General features: G+C 32.7%; 2 protein-coding genes across 2 annotated transcripts; one reads left to right on the forward strand and one right to left on the reverse strand.

The window, feature by feature from the left end:
* Positions 1-326: 326 nt before the first annotated feature.
* On the reverse strand, positions 327-4,181 carry LOC133174488 (translin-like). Its single transcript, XM_061309635.1, has 6 exons — positions 4,087-4,181; positions 2,466-2,559; positions 2,272-2,368; positions 1,523-1,638; positions 1,137-1,216; positions 327-904 (listed from the first exon to the last, which is right to left on the reverse strand). The coding sequence occupies exons 1-6, from the start codon at positions 4,171-4,173 to the stop codon at positions 686-688; spliced, it is 693 nt and encodes a 230-aa protein (XP_061165619.1). The 5' UTR covers positions 4,174-4,181; the 3' UTR covers positions 327-685.
* Positions 4,182-4,409: 228 nt separating this feature from the next.
* Positions 4,410-9,311, forward strand: LOC133174592 (RING finger protein 32-like). Its single transcript, XM_061309728.1, has 9 exons — positions 4,410-4,528; positions 6,251-6,443; positions 6,929-6,991; positions 7,147-7,289; positions 7,612-7,644; positions 7,789-7,913; positions 8,020-8,128; positions 8,460-8,624; positions 8,794-9,311. The coding sequence occupies exons 1-9, from the start codon at positions 4,484-4,486 to the stop codon at positions 9,175-9,177; spliced, it is 1,260 nt and encodes a 419-aa protein (XP_061165712.1). The 5' UTR covers positions 4,410-4,483; the 3' UTR covers positions 9,178-9,311.
* Positions 9,312-9,699: the final 388 nt, after the last annotated feature.

The following is a 9,699-nucleotide window of genomic DNA, read 5'->3' on the forward strand; positions in this document are numbered from 1 at the left end:
TTAAACAAAAAAGTAGATGCACATTAAGTACCTGGTACTCAAAATTTAGAACAAGTTAACACATGTGTAAATGAAGCATGTAGCACTTTCCTTAAGCCATTACTCTGTTGCAGTTGAGCTTATTTCTACTTGATTATAGGTTTTTTTATTCTGACTTGAAAATGACTTTCTGTGGAAAACTGTGTTCCTTTTCTCATTTAAATTTAACAGTGACATACCTAAGAAGACACAGACATACTATTTAAAATGAGGCAAAGAATCTTGCTGCATGCTTATTCACTAAATATTGTCACTTGACTTTTCTTTGTTTAAAAAATTTCAAAACATTGATTTCTGTTCTTTATTCTTTAAGTCCTGTTTATATCTACTTACAATGCTTAAGGGACTTTACTCTAAAACAAATTTTTGTACATGTATATGTACGTACATGTATGTTGTTACTTCACAATCATCATCTCCATTCAGTTGCTGTCATTTTGAAAGTCAGAAACTCAAAATATTCAAATATAACACTGTATTGTGTGCAGCTCCAAATCAAATTTTTCATTCAAGAAAACTAAACCATTTTACAAATCTTAATTCAGTTTTAGGGTGTAGCTTACAAATGCAACCGTGTTCCTTTTGCATCGTGGTCCTCACTACATTGCACAAGTTCAGACTAAATCTGGAGTGCCAACTGAAGATTTCACGTCCCTTCATCAGGTTTTAGACCTCTGATTGATAAGTCATACACAACTTCTTCCACCTTCTTCAAGTCATATTTCAGTCCATCGAACCTCTTGCGCAGAGCATCATTTTTAAGATTCAAAAGTCGGAATCCAGCATCCAGTTCAGCCACAAAATTAGCAATTTTCATTGGTCGGTTAAAGTCCCCAGCGGTTACAGAGTTTACTGCCAACCTGGACTGAAAAAGTTATGAAATGTTATAAAGCATGGAACACTTAAAATATTGGAGTAACAAATATCCTTGTATCAAAGTAATAAAATACATGTACTGCAATCAAGGAAATAAACTGTTGCGAAAAAACTGACAAAAAATGTAAAACTATCCAAAGATCAAGAATTTCAACTTTATACAAAATACATGCAAGAAGAGAACTTGTAGATAAATACAGTTGAATACAAATCATACTAACCAATTCACTAGCCATCTGTAGTAAACCAATCAAATAGTCATCTAAATCCATATGAAAACCTTCTTCTTGTTTCAGTTTCACTAAAGTGACAAATAATTTTCATCACAGGTTACCCAAAAATTTTTAATTAGTTACCGTGGCACTGACACAGGTTTAGACCTCAGTCAATATTCAATCATCTGTGAGATGCTTATTAACTGTGAATCGAAACTCAAATTTGCAGGTAACAGTACTTGAATCACATTTTTCTTATGTTGTAATATTTGGCTTGCACACCATTTCAGTACAGCAGACATATTTTGACATCGGTTTATATTCTTTCATGATCCCATGACAAGTATCTTCAATTTTAACATATACAAGCTGACCCTGTTTACTCTTATTACCTCCCATCATCCCCGCTGTCTCCTCCCTTGTGATAAGTTTTTCCATTTTGAGGTAGGTAACTAGAGCTGACAAGAAAGAAAGCTTCTGAAGAGCAAATTTCCAGTGGTCATGAAACCTTTAAGAAACAAAAAGAACAACCCTGTACATTCTGGCATGAAAAATACCAAAAATGGTAATTTAGTTTTCATAAAGGATTATACAAATTTTCCTTTTCAATTAAATGTATACTGATTTTATATAATTTATTCTCAAATTTGATGTTTTATCTATCTGTACATAACTTATTTGTTCTGTACATAACTTGTTAATTTGCCATTCTTTACAGAGTGTCAGAGATGAACTAGTATACTGGGTACTAACAAAAATCACTTAAATTATTTTCATGATGTTAAATTTTCATCGTTTGAGGAAAAAATATTGGTTTGTGGGGATTTGATTTCGTGGTTGAGGAAGTGTTTAGGTGTTTTATATGAAAAATTAACATTTCGTGGATGACATGAACTCATGGGTCTTCCTCATACCATGAAAACAATGAAAATTAAGCCCCCATGAAAATTAGTGATTTTACAGTATATAAACTAAGGATTGGTAAAATCTTTCATATCACATTTGTTTGAAGGCTTATATAGACACTGTCTGCTGCCTAATCTGTTTATGTATCCTACATAGTAAAGTATGTTCAAGTCAAGTGACAATTTTTTTTTCTATTAGAAGTAGCAGTGCAAGAGTATATAATATTTTTTATTACCTATAATACTGATTTTCTGCAACCTTGGAGCTTAATTCCTGAAACTGCTTTCTAGCTGTTTCAAAATATGAGTCAGTGCTTTTGCATATATTAGCAACTGAAAAAAAAAAATTAAACGTTCATCTATAATAAAAACATAATTAAGTATCTACAACATGTGAAAAAAGATACATGGATCATGAAAATGTTAATACCATTTTTACTTCCATCTCTCTGATGTACTTGTTGCAGAATTGCATGAATTTCCCTTGCTGTTTGTTCTAAATCACGAACAGATGATCGGATTTCCTAAAAAGAAATAATAAACTGTTTCATAATCAAAACAAATTAATATAAAGTATCTACATGTAATAAAGCATTATAGATTACCATAAAATATCAAAATAATTCTAATTTACTTTTATCACAATGTGATCACCATCATTAAGTTGACTATTTTCTCACTGTTGGTTTGCTCATGCAATTTTTTTTTTTGGAATGAGAGAAAAAAGTGTGTTACATATTTTCAAATGAATATAAAAATGGGAGTCAGAAAATATTTGATAGCTTGTAGTCTCTTTTAAAGAATAAAGAGATCATAAAGTTTGGTAAGGCATTCCAATTCTTGATGGTCCTTGGGTAAAATGATTTTTTTTTCCTAGTTGTGATGTTTGTTACTTGATGGTATCTATCTGAAAGGAATTCTAGAAATCCTATTTGGTGGTTTTTGGTTCATAAAGATGTAGTCTAAAAAATAGTCTTTATTGATGTTGACTTCCCTATTTTTGATCTTGTACATTAGAGATGCATGTTTTTCCTCTAATGAAGATTATGCAAGTTGTTCTATCATATCTTTAAATGAAGATGTGCCAGCACTTGCTTGTATATAATAAATGTAACATATCTTGATGATCTTCTTTATATGATTTCTAGCCTTTTTTTCTTTATTATTATTTTCTGTAATTGACTCCATAGAGTCCATACAGAACTTGCATGCTTCACTCGCAGGTCTTTGATCATTTTAATCCGACTGGAAAACTGAAGGTATAAAAATTAATAAAGGTGTGGAACTTCTCAGATAAGGTACCTAATTTCAACAAAGAAATACTACTAAATTAAATGACTTATTGAAATGAACTAGTGAATTATATTTTCTATTCTAGTTTTCTATTCTATTCAAGCTAGTTTCAAGTAAAGAAAAATAGGTCAATTTTGGAATTGATGTCAGCATATCTTTGGTAGCATATGGAATTTTGAAATGAACTTTGGTAGTAATGTAGATTGTTTATATGTGAATAGACAGGAGTAGAAAATATAATTCTAAATCATTTGATTTATTAGAATTTCATTGGCAAAATTGGGTACCCTACCTGAAAAGTTCCACACCTTTATTTTTCTATACCCCTGTTTGTCAGTCTGAGTCAGATTAAAAAAATCTAAAAGCCTGTGGTTTCACAAGGCAAATCTAGGGCCTTTTTTTCCTTTTGTTTTAAGAGACTGGATAATTCTGCAGAAATTATGGATCATAAATTGACATAATAAAATCCTGATTGTAATTGTAAGTTAATATATCTTCCAAAAACTGGTAATTTCATGATTAAAAAGTAATAATAAATCAGTTTCAGTTTGAAGTTGACAGTATGAATCATTTTACTTAAATTATACCAAGCTAAATTAACTGAAATTTAATTTCCCTGAAATAAATTATTTTTACAAAAGGCCAAGTCTGTGCGAACAGATCTTATTCTGACAATCTGGCCTCTATTCTAAATTTCTAATCTCTCTATATAAAGTAATGATTATATTAAAGTAAAGTAATATAAGGTACTTATGCACCTCTCTTAAATCTTGTTCCTTGTTGAAATACGATTGAAAATCAGCAAAAACGTCGGCTATCCTCTCTGCAGACTCGTGGTCATCCATCTTTTGGTCGTGCAGATATTCGTGAAATCGTTCATTAAATGATTCCTACGTGCATTATAAAAGTACAAAATCATGTTTCAACAAGAACTTTTATGCATGTATATTTTTGAAAAATGCACAGTAAGATTTCAATATTTGAATGTTATTTTCAGTAAAAGGCGTAAAGATATTTTTTCCAAACGAAGAATAAAGAGTCTGACTTATCCAGAACCTTGCATTGTTTACCTTGGATTCTTCGCACTTGGCACGATGATACAGCTTTTTCTTTGATTCCTTGCATGTTTCACCGAGATAAATCAATGGAAAAGCTATGTCTTATACAAAGAAAACAACTGCTCCTCAAAAACATGATAAGGTAGTTCTTTTTTCCAAATGAACGTCATTTTTATTTACATGATTCGAATTTCCTCTAAGATGTACTTCATCTTATATCGTCGCGAGCCCTAAATCGGTGGGATTGTTATTTTTACATTCAAGATGTTTCAGACAAATCCAGAATTTTCTTGCTAACAAGGACGCACAGTTCTTAAATTAATGAGAACCCTGCTTATGGGTAAAATTTGGTAGACAGACACCTCGACCCAACGACACCTCGGCCCGTCACGTTTGACACCTCGGCCCTGACAGGTCGGACCAAAATTATTGACACCTCGGTCAATACTAAAGACACCTCGGCCCAAGGAATTTTTTTTTTTTTTAGAATTATTATCTGTATTCACTATGGTAATATAAATGTATGTATGTTTATAATGACGATATGTATACGATAAACGGGCATATAATTTCAGAATTTTTGAACGAACGACAGCATAGATGTCAGCTGCTGTATTTATTGAGTGGGAGATAGGAGGTCTATTTATTTATTTATTTTGTTGCTTATGAAAATGCAACTTCATTCATTTCATAATATTTAGAATTCTTTTACTTAAAAATCACTTTGTAGTAGGGGCGTATTGTACACTTAAGTATATATAATAATTATATGTATAAACCAGTGCACAGTAGCATATGTCCTGAGGTATTCTGTCCTGATCAATAATATGTCTTAATTGATTTTTTTTTTTAATTTATAAACTCAACTTAACCTTACACAGATAGAAGTTACGTTAACCTGATAGATCTTTGCGTAATATTAGAGCATAATGGATATATTTCCCTAAACCAACCGAGGAAGATATGTGGTTTGTACCATACAATTGGATTAATTTAGCCTGCTCGTAATTAACTCCTCATTGTCACCATCCCATATGACACGCGCTTGAGACTTCAAAGGATGCGCTGCGTCATTTTGTTTGTTTAACGATTAGCACTATGTGATGGACAATTTTTTTTTTAATTACCGTCAATTTACTCTCGGAAGATTATTCAATTATTTTCTTTTTTATTTCATGGATATATAATAATATAATCCGTCGCATATAGTCCCTATAATAATAAAATACTTAAGAAAATATCAAATAAATATGTTTAAAATAATACATTTTTGTTTGTGCCGAGGTGTCTTTTACGTGAGCCGAGGTGTCTCAAATCTTGGGCCGGCCCGTTGGGGCCGAGGTGTCAATGGGCCGAGATGTCGTTGGGCCGAGGTGTCGTTGGGCCGAGGTGTCTGACATTCATAAAATTTAATCCTTATTATGTTTCATAGTTTTTCATAATCATTCTTGAATATGATAGAGGGCATTATTTAGAGGCTGTTGGGTCAATATACTTGTGTGAGATACAAGAACTTTTAAACATCATATTCTCCATTTCAAAAATGATAAATGTTCTAATCAACTATTAAAAAAATCATCGTAAGAGAGATCCATTATCCTGTTCTAAATCTGTATTCATAAAATAATATTTGTAACATTACTGGATTCTGTCCAAATTCTACTGAGCTGGCTAAAGCCACTCAGTCTGTCTATTTTTGTATGCTTCAAGTGAACCTGAAAAAACGAAATAATGGCCTTGATCACAATAATGGGAAGAATAAATGTGTGAACATCTATTTCTATATACATGTACATATACATAATATGTATCAGGACAATTATTCTGAAATCATACATGTTTAAGTTTTCACTTTTAATTTCAGGAAGGTACATCATCTACCACTTTAGCAGCTGTAGCATTCCAAGATCATCTTGTCCGTTCACTAAATTTAGGGGCACCAGTCAGAATAGGACCCAGACAGATAGGACTGGGTCCAGCAGCTAAAGCCAAGCAGAAACAAAAGAAAGAGATCAAATCACAAACAGATACAGGCCTGAGGAAAACAAGACCAAAGGGTAACATATATTAAACTGTACAGGACAAGACCTTTTCAGGGCTACAGCTAGACTTCTGCCAAAGCTTAGGGATCATATCACAAATTGCCCTTCCTGTATAGATCTCTTAATCTACAGTTAATTGAACTTCGGTATCTCTAACACCGATATCTTGATTATCATGGATGTGTCAAAATGATTTGGAAGTTCCAACCACTTATTCATAAGTACATGTATTTTACTCTGGATATCTCGAATCCTCAAATATCTCCTGGCCACATTTTTTCTTGGTCCCATTGAGTTCCAGCTAACTAGGTTTGACTGTATGTACCCAGAATTTAACAATTTATTGTTACCAAGTACTCATAGCTAAATTACCTCTGATTCAATACCATAAATTGAAGTAATGAACATATCTATTTAATATTATTTCAGTAGATTAAACATAAACATAACCATCTTTGATGAGTTGTGAAAAAGATGTATTATTTTTTATCTTTCTGTAGGATCTGCCAAAAAAGAAGATGAAGAGTATGTACTGGATGCAAAGCCTGTCACTCTCACACTTGGTAAGATGTTTGAAATACAATTACACAAAGAAGTCCTGATGTACTCATCTTCTGTTTATGTGTTGTGTTTTTTTAAAATAAATGCATGAACACATCTCATCCCTTTCTATATATATGAAAAAAAAAAACAAACAAACATGCAAACTATCTTTCAGCTCAAAAAATGGGGTTGGTTGAAGCTCCTGATCAACCTCTTTCTGAAAAAGAATGGCAAAATATGAAACTCAAGTCCAATGAAAGAGATGATTCAAAATTACCATGTGTCATATGTAAAGAAGATTTTGGAACCCAAGAGCAGGTACTTGTTGTTAAGAATATTATAGAAATCATAGAGAGAAAATAGTATCAAAGGATGTATGTGTATGCCAAGGCTTTCAATAATTTTGAAGTGAAAAAGTGAATTTATCCACTTGAAGAGGCTGCTTTAGAATTATTTCCAATAGTTTACATTGCCAATTAAGAAATTTGAAGCGATGAATTCTGATCATCAAAAAGGTGATAAATCACCTATAACCGTCCCTTACTGAAAGTTGATTTGCAGTTGGAGGTCTGTCAATTTCTATTCAGAGGTGCTGAAAAATTCAAGGTGCATATTTTGATGCTTAGCTTTTGTTTCGTAGGTGCTGCTGTCTTGTTCTCATGTTTTCCATAGGGTAAGTATCAATCTAAAAAAGTACTGCTATGAACTGTGCATTATATCATTAAAGTATATATGCACATGAGAAATCAATTTGGTTTTTATGAGATGCATGCATACATAATGTATATAATAAACACATTTTGTAATTTCATTTAAGGCATGCCTGCAAGCCTTTGAAAGGTTCACTGGCAAAAAAACATGTCCGATGTGTCGTAATGAACAATATCAGACCAGGGTTATCCACGAAGGAGCAAAACAACACAGAATAAAATGTGCTACAAGGTCAGTTTAAAAAGTTGGTAACTTAATATCAATTTTTATGTCCCTCAACTTTTTTTAAAAATTATTTATACACTGATTCTTCTTACTTTGTTCAATATACATGTAGAATCCAAGCTGCCTGGAGAGGCTATGTGGTCAGGTGTTGGTATCTGAAGTTGAGGGAGTCGGTTCCACCCACAGATCCCAAGCTCCGAAAAAAATTCTATGCCAGTAAGGTGAGAAATGTTTAAGGATGATGTGTTATATCATTGAATTCTTCTCTCAAAAAGAAATTATGAAGTTAAGCAAAAATGCAAGTCAGCATATTATTGTCTATAGCTAATGCATGTACTATCAACACTGCAATTTTAATTAGAGAAATCTTTCCTGAATATTTGTAGTATGACAAGGAGTGCATGTATAACAAATCTGTAAAGTCCCCCCCCCCCCCCCCCCAAAAAAAAATATTCTCTCAAGTTCATATTTACACAGTATGATAAAAAAAATTAAACTGATGACAGGTTCCATATTTGACTCCAAATATTTTATAGTTTATTTGTACTTCAGCTGTCTAGCATAACAGATAGAATGCTGCGATCTTGTGACTTCAACATTGACGTCTTTCTGACTGAAATTGATGAGAACCTGGCAGCAAGCCGTGCCGTGTTCCGCAATTTTGATGCTACTTTCAACATAATGTCTGAAGAACAATGGGAAGAAGTTCAACTAAAGGTGATTTTTATTTCATTAAAGATTATTTCTATAGAAGAACTTACTTCCATTCTATTATTTTGTGTGTGAATCTTATTATCCTTACTTCAAGGTGAAAGGGAGTAAAAAATTAAAGGGGTATAACTCTGCAGAGATTGATTTCTCCAATTTTTTTTTTTTATCTTTACAGGCTGTGATGAGACAGGAAGTTGAGTGCCCTATCTGTTTAGGAGCACTGGTTCTACCAGGTTACATGGGAGATGGCCCAACTTTCACTACACAAGAACTCCATAATGCCATGTCAAACATGTCCAAACTTCCAGATAAGACTGATACAAAGAAGTCTTTGGGACTAGACAAAGACCCTATAATTAGCAAACTGACTTCACAGAGCACAAACAGTACAGATCATAACTGTAAACCTAAAGCAGGCTTAAGGAAAACAGTTCTGTTGTCTTGTTCACATGTGTTTCACGAGACGTGTTTGAGGACTTTTGAGGAGCTTGCTTGTGAGGAAAGACCCATATGTCCCGTGTGTAGGTCCCTGTATCAAAAACGGGTCATTAGTCTGTAGACTTTTAATTTCACTTGCATCTTTAATTTAACCCGTTGAAAGTACTATTTGAAACAATTTAGAGATGCAAAATTCATACATGATTGGAGCTCTAGAAAAGTTGGTAGAATTTTCTTACACAATTGCCAAATGCCTACACATATACTTGTCATATTTATTTATTGTCAATAAATGGCTAGTTTTTCATCAAAAGCAAATTAATATATTAACTGTTTTATTGCTTCTTAGCTTTATTGCTCACTTGAGTCAAGCAACTCATGTGAGCTTCTAGATCTCTGATCGAAGTTTGTCCTTTGTCCATCTGTCTGTCATTTGGCCTCTTTTTGTTTTTGAAAGATTCATTGTATAGTATAGATTCTCTAAAAGGAAATATGTGAGAAAGTGGATGCCGTACAGAATTGGGAGTCGAAAGTTTGCTACAGGAAAAATCTATAAATATCTCAAGAACTAAAGATCATAATTAATCAAATTAATATGCAACAGGCTTGAATAGAGTCATAAAAGGAAAACATATTCTACATA

This window comes from Saccostrea echinata, unplaced genomic scaffold (assembly GCF_033153115.1).
Source record: "Saccostrea echinata isolate AGI-Se365-2 ecotype Australia unplaced genomic scaffold, CSIRO_AGI_Sech_v1 ptg000001l, whole genome shotgun sequence".
Taxonomy (NCBI): Eukaryota; Metazoa; Mollusca; class Bivalvia; order Ostreida; family Ostreidae; genus Saccostrea; species Saccostrea echinata.

Excerpts from the sequence above, each read along its gene's own strand:
- LOC133174488 (XM_061309635.1), bottom strand. The coding sequence starts at position 4,173 with ATGGATGACCACGAGTCTGCAGAGAGGATAGCCGACGTTTTTGCTGAT. Across the intron at positions 2,560-4,086 it reads AGGAACAAGATTTAAGAGAG|GAAATCCGATCATCTGTTCG; the intron begins GTGCATAAGTAC and ends ATTTCTTTTTAG. Across the intron at positions 2,369-2,465 it reads GAGAGATGGAAGTAAAAATG|TTGCTAATATATGCAAAAGC; the intron begins GTATTAACATTT and ends TTTTTTTTTCAG.
- LOC133174592 (XM_061309728.1), top strand. The coding sequence starts at position 4,484 with ATGTCTTATACAAAGAAAACAACTGCTCCTCAAAAACATGATAAG. Across the intron at positions 7,645-7,788 it reads GTTCTCATGTTTTCCATAGG|GCATGCCTGCAAGCCTTTGA; the intron begins GTAAGTATCAAT and ends ATTTCATTTAAG. Across the intron at positions 8,625-8,793 it reads GGGAAGAAGTTCAACTAAAG|GCTGTGATGAGACAGGAAGT; the intron begins GTGATTTTTATT and ends TTATCTTTACAG.